This window comes from Sebastes umbrosus, chromosome 19 (assembly GCF_015220745.1).
Source record: "Sebastes umbrosus isolate fSebUmb1 chromosome 19, fSebUmb1.pri, whole genome shotgun sequence".
Classification (NCBI taxonomy): Eukaryota; Metazoa; Chordata; class Actinopteri; order Perciformes; family Sebastidae; genus Sebastes; species Sebastes umbrosus.
Window position 1 is genome coordinate 5,407,039 of NC_051287.1, and position 19,974 is coordinate 5,427,012.

A 19,974-nucleotide genomic window follows, 5' to 3' on the forward strand; every position below is an offset into this window, starting at 1 on the left:
TGAGATCTCTTGAGGAAATACCATGCACCGCCCACCAGCTGGAGCACAGCCAATAGGAACGCTCTCCCTCTCTGAAATGATCTGTGATTGGCCAAAGTCTTTAGATTTTTTAAAGCCTGCAAACAGAGCCATGAGGAGGTGCAGAAGTCTAGTTTTCTCTCAGAACACTTGAATTATATGTTATATATTAATATGCTGAAAGGTTATTATGGAATTTTTGCCCAATGATGCCAAAAACGTTCTGCCTACAGCAGCTTTAAAGAAGTAAAGATGGTTCACCAGTTTGATTGTGAGAAAATGCCATGTTGATTTTTTTGAGGATGTTGAGTAGGCAGCTCACGTGTAGCGTTGAGCAACACGTTCAGACTGTTGACAGGAACAAACAGTGGAGTTTAAAGGGACTCAATGTAAGAATCAGAAATTGCTTGTTAACAGCGACACTTGTGGCCGTAAAGTCAACGACAGTCAGCGTCCTGTTGCTACGTAGACGCAAGCAAACTTCAGTCAAAAAAGCAAGGCAACACACAGCTAAAACCACAATATCACTATTTATTTCACATGCTTTGCAGTAAAGACTGTCCAGTAGGAATTTTGCCATCCGGGGGTCCGTTTTAATACCTAAAACCGAACGAAGCTCCCTCCCTGAATCGAAGGCCTGGCCGATGTTGATCCTAGTTTTCGCCCGACGTCGGTCACATTCCTGTTTTGCAAGACGGGTTTCACTAGATTTAACTTTGAGTTTTTTGTGCTTCCGTGGAGTTTGTGTTGGAGTCTGGTCGTTTGTTGGCGTTAGAGGACTCCATTTTTAACCAACTGTTAGCTATCGTTAGCTATCCCTGTAGCTGCGTTAAAGAGAGTAGGCACACACGAGTGTGCATGATGTCACGTCCGCTGGGACACCGACCCGAGTCCTTCACATTAAAAGCAGTCTACAGGCTGATAGAGGAAACACAGAAAGTCGCTGAAGGTCTAATTTTTTAGGTTACAACCTGTTCCCTCATTTGCAAAAAAAAAAAAAATTCATGTGTAAAAAGTTACATACAGTCCCTTTAAGCCTGGGTTCCAGTTTTTTGTACATGGTGTCTTTTTCAGTGCACCAGTTCTTGAGATATATTTAGCACCGGACTGAACACAAAGTCCTGGTAAATACAACTACTGATGATTGTGAGGTGAAGAGGATTGGCTGAATAAAGCAGTGAGTCAAGGAGCAGGAGCTCATGATACTAAGCTGATTCATCAGTAGAGCGTCTCACCTGATGACATTTCACTCCTTCACAGCTGCTGTTCTAGTTGAACAACAAAGTCCCTCAGTCGCTTTTGGACCGCTGTGCTCAGTTCTCTCCGCTGCAGTCCAACATCCTGTACGTAAGGGGAATTCCAGCCCGGTCCTTATGAGGACTTGTAGTAAGTAAAAAAAAAAAGGACTGTTACATGTTGTTTTGGAATTGTAAATCTGACATGAATCGGAGTTCCCCTACTCCTGGTAACCACAAAAAAAAAAAAATCATCCGTCACATGAAGGAGTAAAGTATCCTTACTCATGTAATATTCAACACTTTCTCTCCTCATCTCAGAATCCATCTGCCTCACTGCTGGGTTCATCTCTGGGTCACACGCAAGTCAAAGTCTATTTTCCAATTACGAACATATATTCAAATCAAGCACAATTATGGCGCTGAATCTGATATTCTAGGAAACTTATCAAGGAGTCAAAGGTCTTTAGTTGCAACAGTTAAGAACAGGACATTCTCAAACTGTACATGTAGCGGCTTCAACATGGAAACCGAGAACAAAATTCATGGGTCGCGTCACCAGATAGAAGATGAGAAATTTAAAATCAGGTGCAATGTAATCACACAAAAATAGCGTTTATTTTATTAAATTAAAAGCACAAACCTTTGTTCTTTAAATGTGCCATAAATTGAAACACACGCAGAATGCATCACATTTAAAACCTGGGGGTAAAAAAAACAACTACAATATTTCACCTGGGTTCAGGAAAAAGCTGCACAGCACAACCACAAGAATTTATTCAAGTATGGTTTGTCAATTTACAATGTTTAACTCTCACTGAACTGCTGGGCTATGATGGGCATAGATTAGTGACAGTGACTGGTAAGGGAGCAGACTGTAAGGGGCAAAATAAAAGAGATTTCATGCAAAGATTCTTACCTAAACTCACTTTTTCATGAAATTATGGTCAATGAAATTCTGTACATTTTGGATGAGCTGTTATGGAAGCTTTAAACATCTTGTCCTTTCTCATCTGAGCAAGACAATGAACTGTCAAGACATTTTGTTTAAGAAAAAAACACCCACACAGTTATTTCTTAGCGAATTATTAATATGTTGGGATGAAGTTGGTAATTAAAATATTGGTATATTTGAAACAAAATTAAAACATTTGGCCTTAAAAGCAAAAGAAATTATGAAAAAGGGTTTTGAAAAAGTCACGCAAAGTTTGTATCGACTCACTACGGCTCATGAAGATCCACACTTTGAGGTAAATTCAAGCACTAAAAAAAAAAAAAAAAACCCTCAAAAAAAGGAGCCTGATTCAAACTCTATCATTATATAAATAAAATGACAAAAAATATAAATAAGTTCCAAAATCACAAAAGGTCATCCACAACATGCACTGCATTCAAGTTATGGATGGCCTACTAGCTTTCCGGACCACATGCGTGCACATGTGGGGGATGCGTGTTGTCATACTACATGTGGTTGATTTTGCTACTGTTGGATTTGCATGTGAGGATGCCGGAGGAAACGGGGAAAACTGTTGGTTCCAACTGTCGGGATTTTGGTCTTTTCCATCGTGTGCGTGTGCGTGGCATGAGTGTCAAGGCTTGCTCGGCTGGATGGACAACAGGCTACCGAATTTGAAGTGCTGGATCACCGGGAACTTCTCCAAACACTGGAATAAAAAAGAAGAGAGGACTGTTTTACCAACATGAAAGACAGCGTGGAACATTGTGTGAAGCTACTAACGTTAAAGGAGGTGCCATTGAGTTACAATTATGAAACGTTCAAGCTCTGCTCAGTAAAAAATGACTATTGGGCGAAGGTAAATTACAACGTTATCATGATGTGTTCAAATGTAATCTCTTAAAAATACAGGTATATTCAGGCAGACAGTATGAGGTAAATAAAGGTTTTTTTGAACATTACAGCATGTAAACATGTTCTAGTAGAAAAACAAAATACAAGTATGAACCTGAAAATGAGCACGAAATGGGACCTTTAAACCGAGAGTTAGCCATGACCTAAAGTGTTGCTTGTTAACTCTTCCCTCTTTCCTTTCACTTTGTTCAAAATGGCTGTGGATCGGCCTGGAGGAAGCCCTGGGTGCGTACTGACATGGTTTTGGGGAGCGGCGGCGGTGGGTGGGGGTGGTGGGTGTCTGCGGTGGGGGTTGGGAGGCTGTGCTGTGCTGGGGGAGCACAGTGGAAGTGAACTCTTGTGCTCAGTCTGTCTGCGCAGTGACACTATCAGTCATGATCATCTGGGCACAACTGGGGTGGAAACACATGCCTCAGAGACCTTTGGTCCAAACACATATTTAAATCAATGAAAATGTGTAAAATCATCTAAGTGTCATCGATCACACAGATCACACAAAACATTCAGTGACCATCATACTCGAAATTAAATGTATTAACATAGATTCAGAGTTATGGCAAACCCGTTGATGACACGTCTCCTAACTTGATCCACATTTGATGGGTGCTCTATAGTGAAGTTCACCAGTGTTTCTGTATGCTACAGTCCCTGTTACCAACAAACCACACACACTTCTGACTCTTCCTACAGAACACAGTGTTTAACCCTCTGAGACCCACAACAGACCCGTTTTTGTCTTTTTTTTAGAGTGGTACAGGAGGTCTTTAGGGAGAGATAGCAGGTCAACAGTAGATGTCACATAGAAGTGGTGTACATCATCTGAAAGCTGAGAACCTGAAGATTAATTTGAGATGCAGCTCAGCACTGTGTGTCAAGTTGTTCTAGTCATAAATCAGAAATACTAAAATGTACTAAAAATGTACTAATACTAAAAATGAATTGTAAAAGTGTATATGGGTTTAGAACATTATTATGGAAGCATATGATGGTCATTCTCATGATTTATTATGTCTCATATGTTGTTGCAGCAATTTTTGGGTTGATACCATTTGTTATACAGATTTGGTGCTAAATTTAACCATTTTTTACCACTCAAGAATTTAAAAAAATAATCAATAATCCCTCCAAAATACCACATTAAGACACCAAAACCTTGAGGAACACCATAGAAAAAGCCATGCTGTGATTTGGTATCAAAAACTTTTGACATTTTGGAGATTTCTGAAAGAATTGCATTTTTCGGCGATTGGATTGCGAGCACTTGTGTTCTGGAAACTGCTCAGAAACCCCCTTATTGTCAATCTACCTAGGAAAGCCATCCATATCTCTTCTTCCTTTGTACCATTGTTGTCAAAAACTTATCACTATGGTGACATACATGAAATGGGATCCCTGCATGTTTCAGAAACTCTCTTACTATTTATGACATCAATATTTCTCAAATACGTGTTTTTATTTATACTTTCTGGTGGGAATATTCTTGAGCAGTTCAAGACCTATTTTAAAGCAAATTCTCAGGTCCATTCTTACTCAACCCATCACTCTCTAGATCTTCATCCTCCTAAATTCCTCACTAGTAGAGGTCGACTTTCAATAAGATTTAGGGGGACCAAATTATGGAGCAGTTTTTAACATCTATCAAAAAACTGTTCATCTATTAAATGTTTCAAAAATTGATTAAAGGGTCATTTAATTGCTGTTTTCTAATTTGTTGTTTCCCCATGTTGTTCATGTATGTTTGATTTCTATTGCCCATAAGTCAATGTAGATGTTTAAACCAATATCCCCTTCACAAACACAATCCATACACTTACACGCACACACATTTGCTTATTCACATCACGCACACTTCTTGTCTTTTTTATTCAATATTATATTGTTATTGTATATATCTTGTTCTAATTGTTTGTCATCACTATCATGTAGTCATATTATTTCTGTATATTAATCTTGTCTCTAGGTGGAGGCTTGAGATAAGCCCTGTGTGCTTCTTCCTGCACTGTATTATATTTATGTTTTCGTTATGTTTGTGTCGTCTTAATTTGTGCAAAATAAAAAATATAAACAGCATTAGGAGCAGTGGGCTGCTGTAAAGCTCCCGAAAAGCAACTTGGGGTTCAGTGTCTCGCTCCGGGACACTTCGACATGCAGACAGCCGGGGGATCGAACCGCCAACCTTGTTGACATTGACCCACTCTAACCCCTGAGCCACAGCCACCCCAAAAACGATTAAAAACACACCAATGAGCCATGCTGTTGCACTGGGTGACATCCTTTCAAACGATTTATCAATGAGAAAACTATAGAATAACACCAGCCTTATCTGTTAACGTGTGTTTAACGAGTTTCCTTTTGGAATTCATCCATTTCTCTCCAGTATGTAAATTAACTTGTTGAGACTTCGCTCGTCTTTGACAACAATAAATCAGACATGATGTTCACGGTGATGAATTATCAGCTCAAGCAAGTCTGTGCAAGTAGATTTTGTATAGAACATTGAAATGAACTGCCTGGAGAAGGAGAAGGAAAAAAAAATCCACTTATACATGACTGGTAGTAAATGGGATAAAATGTGCAAAAGTGTGTAATTTCAAGCAATCAGTTTATGTTCCGATCAGACGACGAGGCCCCAGAATCGCCTCCTCTCTCAGACAGAAAATGGTGGATTGTGCTCTTTCTAGGTCTAGTACAACTCTCTGCCGAAAACCCTGTGTGGGGCCACGAAAAGGGAGAGAGGAATGCAAGTCTGCTGATGGTTGCTCCAGGCTTGGAGGAAGGTCGGGACAGAGGGAGGGGAGGATTTAATGAAGGGAACGGCAAACGGAGGAGGAGGGAGGAGGGAGGGAGGGAGGGAGGAGGGAGGAGGGGGGGGGGAGGCAGACAGCTTGGCCCCTCAGCTCTTTGGGAAGACTCACAGGCTGCTCTGGAAAACACAGGATGTGGGCATGCAGGCGGGGAGAACGGGCTTAGACATCCCCCCAACCCCACCCCCAACCACCCCCACACACACACAATTCCATTCTCTCCACTCCACTCTTAACCCTTTCCTGCCTCTCTCTCCTGTACTACTAAAAGAGCCAGTCTGTTAGACTGCATTCACACCGGTTCTGTGCGTTTAGGCTGCGGCGGTAGGGACGGCAGGGGGTGGCGAAAAAATAACAAATTTAAAAAACACAGCGGCCTGCAGCGATAAGTTGAAACCGAATCAACTTCTGGAGAAACGTAACGCAACGTCCCGCTGCGTTGGTAAATCACATGACTAGTGGCCAGACCGGAAGACGCCCGCACGAAGGTAGAGCAGCATGAATGAACAGAACACAATGGAGAGCATATAAGTCCCGCCCCTTCCGGTGGACCCCCACGGGACCTTATTTCAGAAAAAATATGAGCGGTAGTCAACGGAGAGAGACAAATCATTTTTTGATCCCGTTTGAATTACACCATGAATCACACATATGATGTTTGTCAATTCAAAACATATTTTGTCAGGTCAAGAAAGTCGCAGTTCGTCGCGGGTTTGTCGTTGTATCATTTAGTTTTGTGTGAAACCGCTCAGTGAACCACATCTCTCGTCTCAGACAACATACGTCACCAACACTAGCCAGCTAGCTAATTTAGCTATGTTCCACGCACAAATGTAACGTTATCTTACCCGATGTGTTTTATCCAGCGACTCCTGGTCTTTTTATCAGCCGGGAAGTGAAAGAACGAGTCAGACCCGTTGCTGGTGTGAGTACATCCCAGTATGAAACACACAGGCATTGTAGCTTCAGAGAGAGAGACGTCACTTACGCGACTTTAGGGTGTGTCGTCTTTCTAACTACGTATTTTCAGTTTGATACTTCAACAGTTTTACAACGAACTGAGACTTTCTTGACTTGCAAAATTATCTTTTATATCGACAAACATCATATGGCGCATTCAAACGGGATCAAAAAATGATTTATCTCTCTCCATTGACTACCATAAAAAACATTTATTTAAATAAGGTCCCATGGGGTCCACCGGAAGGGGCAGGACTTCGCTTCTCTATTTGGCCCTGTGCACCAATTTTAAAGCCGCTGTGCTGACCTTTGAGGGAACACCAAGAGAACTGGAGAGTCCAAACTGGATGAATATATATATCTGTGTCACTCCCTCCGTTATTATATAACCCTTCTCTGCTGGAGCTTGAACTGCTCCACCAAAGAGATGCAGCATGGTCTACAGTCAGAACAGACAGGAGCACATGGAACAAATGCATTCCCTCCAATTCACTGTGGTAAGGTATTAGCTCATTAGCAAAGGAGAGCACAAACTTTGACAAAGATATCGTCTATAGATGCAGAAATTTTGTGGTTTTCTATGTAAGTTGTAATTTAACTTCTTTTCTTCTTTTTAGTGTTTTTAGTTTCTGGTCAGCCGAGATTACAAACAATGATACTAAAGTGAAGCTTTATGAAACCACTGAAGAATTGGACCGATCAGTGATGATGAGAGAGAACGAAGCGAGCGTACCTCAGCCTTGTACATTCTGACCAGGCCCTGGTTGACTTTGGCCCAGTTAGGAACAGCGCTGATGTTCCACAGCTGGTTGGAGTGCTCTGCAAACGGACCCGTCTTCATCTACAGAACAGAGAAAGAGTGACAAAGATGAGGTGAAAGAGGTACAAGTGAGAAACATCTGGTCATCAGCAGGCACAGTGTATGTTTGTGTGCAGGCTTAAGTCACAAAATGACACCCAATAACCATCTAACTCCAACCTTTGATTAGCATCTAAACCACAGTTCATCTCTTTAGTTCATTCTATTGCATGACACAGGTTTGGTCCTCTAAAAAGAGTCTGAAGCACTCCCTCTGTAGGCTGGAAAAGTGGCTTTCAAAAAGTTTAGAGTTTGTTCAGCCGACTCCGTTGTAGTGGCTCCCAGTGATGACCCATTTTCATGGCAGAAAAAGACCTAGTCTGGCACATAGTGAGTTTTTATTGATTGACAGTGGAGAAGTGGCAGGAGTGGTTTGAGAAGTTTCTATGGACAACTTTTGTTCGTTTTGACGCAGTGAAAATGGGTCACCATTGGAATCTACTGCAAATATCTGAATTCAAGCTGACTGAAGCTGCTTTTCTCAAAATCGACGAACAGATGACAACCTTTTTATATCCAAGTCCGATTTTTACAGTAGATTTTGTAGTTTTTAAAAGGGAACTACTGGTTCAGCAAGGGAATGTGAGAAATGCAGCACTAGTGACAATGAAGGACGTGTACACTTAAAGCTGCAGTGGGTAGAAATGGAGCAAATATGATCTGGTAATCTGAAAAAAAATCATGTGCCTCTGTGTCCTCCGGCGCTCCTAATGGCATCTGCAAGATTTCACAGACTAGAGGAAAACAAGCAGTAAGAGCTGATCTGGAGTTTGCCGTCCAGCTGTTGTCTATGAGATCTGATCTCATGCGTCCTCAATGCGTCTTGAGTGCATTCAAACCTGTACTTAAAGCTGTCCGCATGTTAATACCAGGTCTGAACAGGGCCTAAGTTGCTTATTTAGACATCCAGCAGACACCAAGCAACATTAGCATGTATTTGGAGTCATTCTTTTTTTGTCCACCGGAAGGGGCGGGACTTCAGCTCTCTATAATTGTTTGGCTCTTTTATCATTTTTTATCGTTTGTTCTCCTGAAGATAATATGTGTAAAATGAGGCTGAAAAAAAAATTCACGAGCGGGACTGAAAACAATATGAAACACAACAGGCTGCCTGTTTTCCTCAATCAAACCCTTATAATGGAAAAGTGAAAAAAATGACATTGCTGTCTTATTGCATTGAATACTTTCAGCAATGTAATCAGCAATCACCTAAATAACAATAATACATCCTGGAATCAACAACCAGTGTGTTGTTGGCTTATGGACAGACAACGAATAGTAGGAATATACAGAAGAACAAAAGGTGGACAGTCACGGTAACAAGTGAGACTGACAAAAATAAATGTATGAATTCAGAAACCTCTGAATGAAGTGAAGACTATGGACCGTTTTCCCACCATTTTTCCCAAGAGGCAGGGGAACCCAAACCCAGGGGCATCAATCTAACAACCCCCTCCTTTTTCCATCACCCCAACCCCGAACACACACACACACACACACACATACACACACACACACACACATACACACACACACACAGCTCTAGACACTTTCCAGGGCCTCGCATGAGAACACATGGGGGAAGGGCATTGGAAGAGGGAGGAAAAGGGGGGTGGAGACAGCCCGTATTCCCTGGAGGAAGGAGTGATTCACAGCAGCATGTGGGGAAGGAAGTGACTCATGTTTAGGACGGCGCACACACACACACACACACACACACACGCACACTAGAGCCTTGTGTGTGAATCAAAAAAAAAAGAACATGAGTTTGAAGTATCCACATGTGTGTGAATAGGGACTCGGGTGTGCATATGGAACGGTGCAAGCTCCGAGGCCTGTCTGAGCTCCAGTTAACTAAAGAGTGAATAAGGCGAGTAATAGATCCGAGAGGAAAGAACGCCTCAAAGCGTCTTATTGTGTTTATTCTGTTTCACTCACCTAACAAAAAAAACATATTTTGTAACCCATATTTTAAACCTCAGTTAGGTCGATTTCAGAGGTATTAACTATTAAGCCTCAGAATTGTTGCTATGGTTACCCACAGTTAAATATTATCTGTTATATGGGTATTGGTTGACTGGAACCACATTCAAGGTGTTCACCTACTAGCCAATCAGAAACTGGTATTGTCCTGGAACGTTTAGGTTGCTTTCACATCAGGGACCTGGGCCCGGACCCAAGTACACTTGCCCCCAAAGTCCAGTTTGTTTCATTAGTGTGAACGCTCCGTACCGTACTCGGGCACAGAAGTAGACTGCTATTAAACGCGAGTAACGTTAGCAGTCAGCGAGTAGTTGTGAAAGGGCAGGCTTTTTTTCAACGCCGCCGGTCTCCTCCGATCATCTGCATAAGCGCGGATCTCATCCTCTGAACAGCACGGCATATTTTCACATCAATCTCTGTGAAATAAGAGTTTATTTCGACCAAACCAGAGTTGGTGATTGTTGGAAATACTAACGACGACGGTTTTGGTGAGTTTTATTTTGTTTGAATGAAGTGTTTTACGATGCTCCGCCACTAGAACGGCTGACCTCAACATCAACACATACACGTGGATGATGATTGTTGATGAAAAACAAAGCGTTAAATATAATCTGGGATGCTATGAACAAAAAGACAAACTCTACTTGAAAGATCAGTGGAAGTATGGCATTTAGCTCCTCGTGCCGAGCCGTGCCGTGAACGGCCGCGAGCAGTCAGCCATGCTGGCATGGTGTGTGTTTTTCCGCTGCACAGCACAGCACAGCAAAAGGTAAAGTTGTTCACCTGCAGCACAGACACCCGGGACGCAGTAAGAGACCGCTGCGGGTCGGCCGTGGTCAGTCCTGCTACCAAGCAGGACCACGGCACAGCGCAGCTGAAGCGGACCGACCCGGGCCTATGGAACCCTTTCTGACGTTATGATGGGAATTTGTCATTTCAGCACTAAAATGTTTGTAATGTATTTGCATTTACAGACTGTATTTACTTGGATTGACACATTTCATTTTAAATTGTGGTTTATAAACTACAGAACTTAAAATCAGAATGACAACTCGAACAACATTCACTCATAATAACTAATTGTATAACAATGTGAGAGTGAAAACATCGTGGAACACAATGTCGAACACAACAGCACCAGTGACAACGCAGGAACACCCACACAATGAGACCTCTATCCTTGAGTCTATTAGCCCCAGTGCATCACTCATAACTGTAATCATATGATAAATACAGTATTCAGCCAGTCTGAACAACAATCCCAAACTCAAAGATATTCAGTTTAGAATGATGTTAAACAGAGAAAAGCAGCACATCCGAACACTGGAGAAGCTGGACCCAGAGAACGTTTGGTATTATGGTCGCAAAATGACTGAAACAATTAATTAATGATCAAAATATTTGCAGGTTCTTTTTCTGTTTATCGTCTTTGAGCTCTAAAACATAGTCACAACAAAAGAGACAAGTGAAAAAAGACGAGAAAAATCACAAAAAAAACTGTACAAGGAGAACCACGGAGGCCCTTCTTCCCTTCTTGACACAACAGCAGCATCCTTTCATGACCGTGAGGAGGAGGGAGAGGTCAAACAGCAGGAAGAGGAGGAGGAGGAGGAGGAAAGAGAGGGAAGGAGGAGGTGCGTCTGAGTGGGAAGGAGGAAAAGGATCCTTCCCCTCCTTTTCCTATCGAAACCAAAAACAAAGCGCATGGTTCCTGCTCTGGCACTCTACCAACACAATCCATCTGCCTTCCCCACCCCGTCTTCCTTTTCCTGGACTAATTCATTTCCAACAGCTAAATCAGTACAAAATAAGTACAATGTCTACTTAAAGTATATTAAATATATATATATATATAAATATGTCATTTGATAAAACATATCCCACGGGTCAGTAATAGGATACAGTAAGAAAATAATTTAAGTTACGGAAAATTGGTAAAGGCGTCTACAGAATGCTCAAATTATAAAAGAATGGCGTGGATAGAGGATCTTCAGACGGATATTATACAGAGCATGAATGAGAAAAGGCTTGTTATCAAGCACAAATGTTATCTCTTAATTCTAGATTTAAATTGATCCAATATAATTGGTTTATGAGAACGTACGTCACTCCTGAAATACTCAACAAATTCAATCCTGATATCCCAGACAACTGTATAAAATGTAGAACGGAGAAAGGAACCCTGTTTCATTGCATCTGTGTAAGTGTAAACACATACAGGATTTTTGGAAAGGAATAATCGACACAATCTCTAACATCATCCAGAAAAAAAAATCCCTGTGAGCCCAGAGATTTGTATCCTTGGTCTTATCCCAGAAGCACTGGCCCTGAGAACTCATGACCTTTGGCTAATACAAGCGAAGCGTCTTATTGCTAGACATTGGAAAAGTATTTGTTGTCCATCGTTGTCCAACCTTTGGATTAAAGAGCTTTCCTCTTGCATTGCGATTGAAAAGCTTACATACACAATATTAAATATGGGATTTATACCATACATTTTTGGAATCAAGACCAAACTAATATTAATATATATATATATAAAATCTAGGAAAACTAAAAAAAGAAGGAGTCTCAATTTGTGTTAAACCTGTACTCGTTATTCTTTCGGCCACTTGGGGGCAGCGCAACAAGCTGTCAACATAACCCTCTATCATCACCTTAGAAAGTTGTTATGGCAACCAGTTGTCTATTTACACATCCAGCAGACACTAGGCAACATATAGAAAAAATATCTGCTTCTTTAGCTGCTAAATGCTCCACTATGTTCACCAGCGAGTTGCTAGCGGCTTTGAAGTAATAAATTGTTGTTATTTTATAATACAATGGAGTACAAAGCCACCATAGTATGACTCAATTTACCATACATTTGAAAACATTAGAAGCATTACAAGGGAGGATGTGTTTCATTCCTTTTGTGCTGAATTACATTAAATGAGAAGTGTTCCTGTTATTTTGACCACCCCAGTACCTTCACTTAGAACACTATAGTAAGTACCATTTTGTAAAGTGAATATGCAGTGTGCATGTTGACTGATGCAGAGTACAAACAGAGTGAGATCTCTGGTTGTTTAAAAGTGAATGTTTGAGCAGGTAAATAAAGAACCCAGATGTGTGTTTCATCTTCTCACCTCATTTATGAACTTGATGCACTCCAGGAACATGTACTCTTGGTGATGCTCATTCACCACCCTCTCGTCGATAAAGTGCCGAGGCTCCAGTGTTGGGTGATCTGAAGGGAGAATGAGCTGTGAGTGCACATGTTCACCACCGGGTGTCACCATTTGCCTTCCCATTAACTGAGATCAGCATCAGCTCTGTGGAAATTCACAGACGTGGACCTTTGTCAGTGTCATGTGGACTCATATCCATTACACAGGATGAACAGAACTACAGCAATGACTTTTAATTAGCACAGTAGAGTGGTCTTTTACTTGTCATCACAAATATGTAAGAACATCTGCTGTATTAGCCATGTGTCCCTTTAGGCTCCTTTCACACTTAAACATATGAAATTCTCTTTTGTTGTTTCCACCAACATGTTATATTGAGTCTACACAGTCACTCACACATATGTAACATCAGCATCATATCACAACAACCTCAATCACCCCGTCTGCATCTCCCTCACACATACAGGACTGTTTCAGTAGTTTTAACTGAACTGCTGTAGTGAGGCTCTTACCTACAAACTGGGAGCTTCCCCAAATGAAGGGCAGAAACTGGAAGTCGTCTAGTCCCCACACACCTTGGCTCCCAGCCGGCTCCATTCTGTAGGTCTTCTGCAGCTTCCGCATCACTTCGAGATACCTGCAGAAACAAACGGTTAAACACTGGTATCGGATCGGTACTCGGTATCGGCCAATACCCAAAGCCCAGGTATCGCTATCGGTATCGGGACTGAAAAAGTTGGATCGGTGCATCCCTACTAAAAAACAAAACCATCACATTATCTGTACAGTACGGACCAGAAAAGTAGAACAGCTCACTTGTTAAAAACCTTAAAAACGATAGCCAGCTGATCATCTACCCTGAGAGCTCCGACCTTGCAGAGGCAGCAGAGGAACGCAGCGAAAGCAGCTTCATGACCTGAGAAGACAAAAGTACACATCAAACATCGTCAAACATGAGCAGCATCTGTGTGCCGTCAAATTCTGGCTTCACTTGAACTCACCACCCAGGGTTAGCCCTTTTCTTGATTTGACAGTAATGTGATGAACACAACTTGACACTCAAGCTACCATCTGCTTTTAGCTATTACTTTACAACTTACTACTGCTACTATGAGTTATTTAGTCTACATACTACCACTGATACAACCTCTACTTTAACTTCTACCTGCCTGCTCAATAGATCGGCCTTTTGTCCAATTGTCTTCTTTGCTAAAGCTAAAGTAGAGTAAAGTAAAGACATTTACACATATTGCAAAAAAAGACATTTGAAATAATAAAAAAATCAAAGTGTAGTGTTTTAAGCTTAACTCCGTCTTTTTCCTGGTCTCATGTTTCTTCACCCTTGTAGGACTAAATGCCTGCTGCCTCTATAAAGCTCTGAATCAAGCCGACTATAATGGAGTTGCAGTGCATCACTGCACCTCCTGGTGGCCAAACCTATATTATTATCTGTATAGTAAATCTATAGTCTGATACACCTGGTATCAATTTACAGAAAGCACCACACTTCTGAAATATAACAAACACCGCAGCAGCTACGTAATCATCTCTCAACATGACAGATCCTACCGGAGTTATGACACTAGAGGAGCTGTGATAGGCCAGCAAAACTGCAAGGCTGGGATTAGGCAATAGATCAATATGGTTACATTTAGATATAAACCAATAAGTGGTTTTGATGTTTAGTTTAAACGGTTGGTCCACCAACATTCTTTCCCCGCTATTAGATAGTTCATAGTGGAGAACTGACAGGAAACCAGGAGGAAGAGAGGCAGGGATGACATCAACAAAGACCCCCAGCCTAGGTGAACAGGACATCTGATTTCTACGTTATTATTGTCATTTTATATTGTCCAATAACTTGAGTGCTTTGTATAGAATTACAGATACACACAGTCAGCACTATTACCTGTTCCGTAGTCTATCCTGGTGGCGTTCCCCACAGACTCTTTCAGATAGACGGCGATCTCTGGAGCTGCAGCAGATCTGTCAGCGGGGAGCACTGTTGCCACTAAGGCCTCTGCTTCCTACACAAACACACACACCATCACATGTATAAATATATTTGCTGTTAGGTAACATTAAAACTAGCACATTTGGATAAGTGGGAGTTTTAAATGGACGTAACACGTGATTCAGATCATTACATGATTAACAAAGCTTGAATTTTCGGAACTGGAGTCATAAAACTTGGCGGAGGAGCTACGTTGTTTGACAGATTGGTTTTGTATTTCTGAGAGAAAAAACAGAGCCACGAACAGGTGGTGTGTTTTGGTTAGGGCTGTACCGAATACCATTTTTTGGGCTTCGAAGCTTCGGTGAGAATTATTCGCAGTTGGCTGACATGATTTTCTGTCCGTCTGTCTCCATCTACCCCGTTTCAGTGCACGGGACTACAGACACCCACCTCTACCCAAAAATAACAGTGATATCCGTCTTAGAATAACTAATAATAAATGTTGAATATGTATAATGTTGTGGGATTATTCCTTATTTCATGGGCTATTTTGGGATTTATACATTATTATTACATACTTATACATAAAAAGTAAAAACAAATTTAAAAACAAAGCATTCGAATAGTGATTTGGAGGTCGAATACTATGGCAACGGTCGAAGCTTCGACCGTTGCAAGTGTGTGTGTTTGTGTTCACTAACCTGGTCTAGTTTGCCGTACCAGGTTCTGTAAGCCTTATTACCAAAACGGGATGGCTGGTCAACAGGAGGGGTCTCATTTATCCATCGGTCCAGAGTGTCCAAAAGATCTAGTAACTTCTCCACTGTCTGTCACACAACAAGACAACAGTGACATCAACATCATCATCATCATCATCATCATCATCGTCGTCATGATCACATGATGGCTTTAAAGAGTATAAAGAGAAATAAAGAGCAAAGGATAAACCAGCGTTTTTAGCTCAGACAGACACAGGCTGGTTCACTCTGCTGAGCCTCAGTTTTAGAAGCACAACTTGAACATACCTCTGACACTTTATATTCACTAAGGAGCTTCTTTCCCTTCACACCTTCATTCAGCGTCAGAACGAAGCCGATGTAGTCAGCATACGCCTGTAAGAGGAGAGATGTGTTAAAAACTGGAAAGCAGTAAGATGTGTGTAGTCAGACAAACTGCCCCAAAAACTAAAATCAATATTATGATATTAACAGGAATATTTTTACTAAATTCATATTGATCACGGTAAGGCAAGTGTTCCACTGTGATGGACTACATCAGACAAAACTCTTCACAAATGCACCTCAAGAACGTAATAACTTCAATCACTTTCCAAGGTTTTAATTATAATTTGCTTGGGATCAATCTAAAAATCATAAATAATAACAAACCCTATGTACAACTACAGGAACCAAACTGCAGGTGTGAACAAAGCCTATAACCGCTGATGATAACCATTTTGTTGTAAAGAGATTCATTTAATAACAAATTCACTTTTAATCTGTGATAAAACACCATTGTGTATTAAAGGCTGACACACTGAGTGAGGCCTACATGTTATTTCTAAACCTGTTCTTGGTTTGGTACTTGGAATGTCCAACAAACTCGGACGATTTTGAAACATGTTCACGCAGCCACAGGCAGCAACCTACTTGAGATCGCTTCCACTTGCTCATGTCAGGCACCATGCTGATTTCTTTCTTGGGTACCATGAAGGTGTTGCTGTCTTTGACTTCAGGTTCTTCATCCTCAGGAGTGGACCCTGAAGTTTAAGAAGAGACAGATTGTGGAGATAATTCCAGATTACATGCAGCCAGTATTCACTAAATCTGAGATTGTTCATTTAGTCTACTATAAATTTTTATTGCAAACTGGAGTTTAAAAGACGTGGATGTTTACTAGGGCTGGGCAATATATCGATATTAGATTTTGGATATCGTAATATGGCATAAGTGTTGTCTTTTCCTGGTTTTAAAGGCTGCATTACAGTAAAGTGATTTCATTTTCTTTACTTACTGTAGCTGTTCTATTATTTGCCTTCACCCACTTAGTCATTATATATATCAATATATATTATATAAATTATATCAACACTACTGATGATTATTGATCAAAAATCTCATTGTGTAAATATTTTGTAAAAACACCAATAGTCAACCCTATAATATTGTCGCAATATCGATATCGAGGTATTTGATATAAGATATCGTGATATTTAATTTTGTCCACATCGCCTAGCCCTAATATTTACCAAATCAATAACCCTCTACAAACACCTCACCTCTGTCTAACAGAGAACTCTCAACTTTATAGTTTCTGTTTCAACCAGACTCCATCCTGTTTTAGTCCTGTAATATTCTTGTACGTTCTGCACATTTACTACCTTAATTCTTTTTTTAATAAAGAACAAAACATCGTAACTTGCACACTTTGCTAATATATATACTAACTTGCACACTTTGTTAATGTATATAGTATCTTGCACACTTTACTAATTTATATAGTAACTTGCACACTTTGTTAATGTATATAGTATCTTGCACACTTTACTAATTTATATAGTATCTTCCACACTTTGCTAATATATATAGTATCTTGCACACTTTGTTAATGTATATAGTAACTTGCACACTTCGCTAATATATATAGTACGTTATTGTACACTTGCTAATGTATATAGTATCTTGCACACTTTACTAATTTATATACTAACTTGCACACTTTGTTAATGTATATAATATCTTGCACACTTTACTAATTTATATAGTAACTTGCACACTTTGTTAATGTATATAGTATCTTGCACACTTTACTAATTTATATAGTATCTTCCACACTTTGCTAATATATATAGTATCTTGCACACTTTGTTAATGTATATAGTAACTTGCACACTTCGCTAATATATATAGTACGTTATTGTACACTTGCTAATATATATAGTATCTTGCACACTTTACTAATGTATATAGTATCTTGCACACTTTACTACTTTATATAGTAACTTGCACACTTCGCTAATATATATAGTACGTTATTGTACACTTGCTAGTGTATATAGTAACTTGCATACTTTACTAATGTATATAGTAACTTGCACACTTTGCTTATATAGTATCTTGCACACTTTGCTAATTTATATAGTATCTTGCACACTTTGCTAATGTATATAGTATCTTGCACACTTTACTAATATATATAGTATCTTGCACACTTTGCTAATGTATATAGTAACTTGCACACTTTGCTTATATAGTATCTTGCACACTTTGCTTATATAGTATCTTGCACACTTTGCTAATTTATATAGTATCTTGCACACTTTGCTAATGTTTATAGTAACTTGCATACTTTAGTAATGTATATAGTAACTTGCATACTTTAGTAATATATATAGTATCTTGCACACTTTGCTAATATATATGATGTATAATGTATTATAGTTTGTATTTTATGGATATATTTCTCTAGTGGTGACTGTTCCTGTGCATTGTTTGAATAATCTGCTGCTGTAACCCAATAACTTCCCAATTTGGGATCAATAAAGTACATCTATCTATCTGTCCATCTATCTAAATGAGTAAACAGCAGTGGTGCTACCTAGCTGTTTCACTGCAAACTGTCTCCTGTAAATTCACTATACTACGTGCTAGCTAACATCTCCCTCACAGTAAAGCAAGCAAACTGAGTTAGACAACAACTGCTAATAAAACATGACTTCAACTTGGTATAGAATAATAACAAGCCCCAAAAGGCAACTGAAGTTATTGAACATGCAACGTTATGGATGGCTCTGACTGAGAGAAAGACAGCTGCGATGTTCCTTCTGGGCTCATCCTAAGTTAATTAGATATATATGACCTATGTGGCTGGGTGGTGTAGTAGTTAAAGCTACTATCTTTTAACACAAGAGAGCAGAAAGCGAGAGAGAAGTGTGTTTAATGCTGAGTAGAAAGCTTCTTTACCTGACTGCTGCTCTGTTTCCGCCATGGTGAGGCTAAACACTCTTCTTCGCGGGTTTCCGGTAGATTTAACAACATCCGGAGCTCATTTCCGCCCTCCGCTGTTCGTAACAGGAAATAGCGTCACAGGTTATGTTGTATATACTATATACATATATTTTCACTCTCCAACACTTTGGCTTCGTCCGAAATAAATAAATAAATAAATAAATAAATAAATAAATAAATAAATAAATAAATAAATAAACAAACAGTAGTATATGTATATATTCGGACGCACTGAGCTGTAATTTACGTCGTCACTTCCTGGGAGCCTCCCTGCCAGTTGGAGTTGGAGAGGTGTAACCATGGTAACCCGTGCCAACCTCATGAGACGAAAACGATGGTTTATGATAATTAATTAATTTAAAATGTATATTTCGCCTATAGCATAATATAGTCTGTCATAAAAAGTGATAAAAAAAGTCATGGTATAATCCAAAAGGATAAAAAAAAGTCATATTTCGAAAAAAAGTGATAAAAAAGTGATAATATAGTCTGTCATAAAAAGTGATAAAAAGTGATAGTATAGTATTTAGAAAAAAGTGATAATAAATAAATAAATAAATAAATAAATAAATAAATAAATAAACAGTAGTATATGTATATTTTCGGACGCACTGAGCTGTAATTTACGTCGTCACTTCCTGGGAGCCTCCCTGCCAGTTGGAGTTGGAGTGTGTAACCATGGTAACCCGTGCCAACCTCATGAGACGAAAACGATGGTTTATGATAATTAATTAATTTAAAATGTATATTTCGCCTATAGCAAAGTGGAGTCTTTTTTTTATACTTACAGTTAAATTGAAGCGTTAATTGATGTTACTGAGCTGTCTGTCAACGTCCGTTATGAACGTCGTCGTTACTGCCGCATTGCATTGTGGGGCAACATATCACCGGAAATAGTAATTTATTTAGAAAAAAAGTGATAAAAAAGTGATATTATAGTCTGTCATAAAAAGTGATAAAAAAGTTATAAAAAAAGTCATAGTATAATATTTACAAAAAAGTGATAAAAAGTGATAATATAGTCTGTCATAAAAAGTGATGAAAAAGTTATAAAAAAAGTCATAGTATAGTAATTTATTTAGAAAAAAGTGATTAATAAGTCATAATATAG

At 39.6% G+C, this 19,974-nt stretch overlaps 1 protein-coding gene across 1 annotated transcript; it reads right to left on the reverse strand.

The window, feature by feature from the left end:
* Positions 1-1,842: 1,842 nt before the first annotated feature.
* Positions 1,843-19,686, reverse strand: ptpa (protein phosphatase 2 phosphatase activator). Its single transcript, XM_037753354.1, has 11 exons — positions 19,652-19,686; positions 18,819-18,916; positions 16,506-16,615; positions 15,882-15,968; positions 15,558-15,683; positions 14,809-14,926; positions 13,716-13,815; positions 13,412-13,536; positions 12,858-12,958; positions 7,621-7,728; positions 1,843-2,917 (listed from the first exon to the last, which is right to left on the reverse strand). Exons 2-11 carry the CDS (start codon positions 18,841-18,843, stop codon positions 2,843-2,845), a joined length of 975 nt encoding a protein of 324 aa, XP_037609282.1. The 5' UTR covers positions 18,844-18,916; positions 19,652-19,686; the 3' UTR covers positions 1,843-2,842.
* Between the last annotated feature and the right edge of the window lie 288 nt (positions 19,687-19,974).

Bases quoted from the DNA above. Each gene is read 5' to 3' on its own strand.
- ptpa (XM_037753354.1), bottom strand. From the start codon at position 18,843: ATGGCGGAAACAGAGCAGCAGTCAG. The intron at 15,969-16,505 runs GTAGGTTGCTGC...CTCCTCTTACAG, and splicing joins GCAAGTGGAAGCGATCTCAA to GCGTATGCTGACTACATCGG. The intron at 7,729-12,857 runs GTGAGAAGATGA...TCTGTTCTGTAG, and splicing joins GCATCAAGTTCATAAATGAG to ATGAAGACGGGTCCGTTTGC.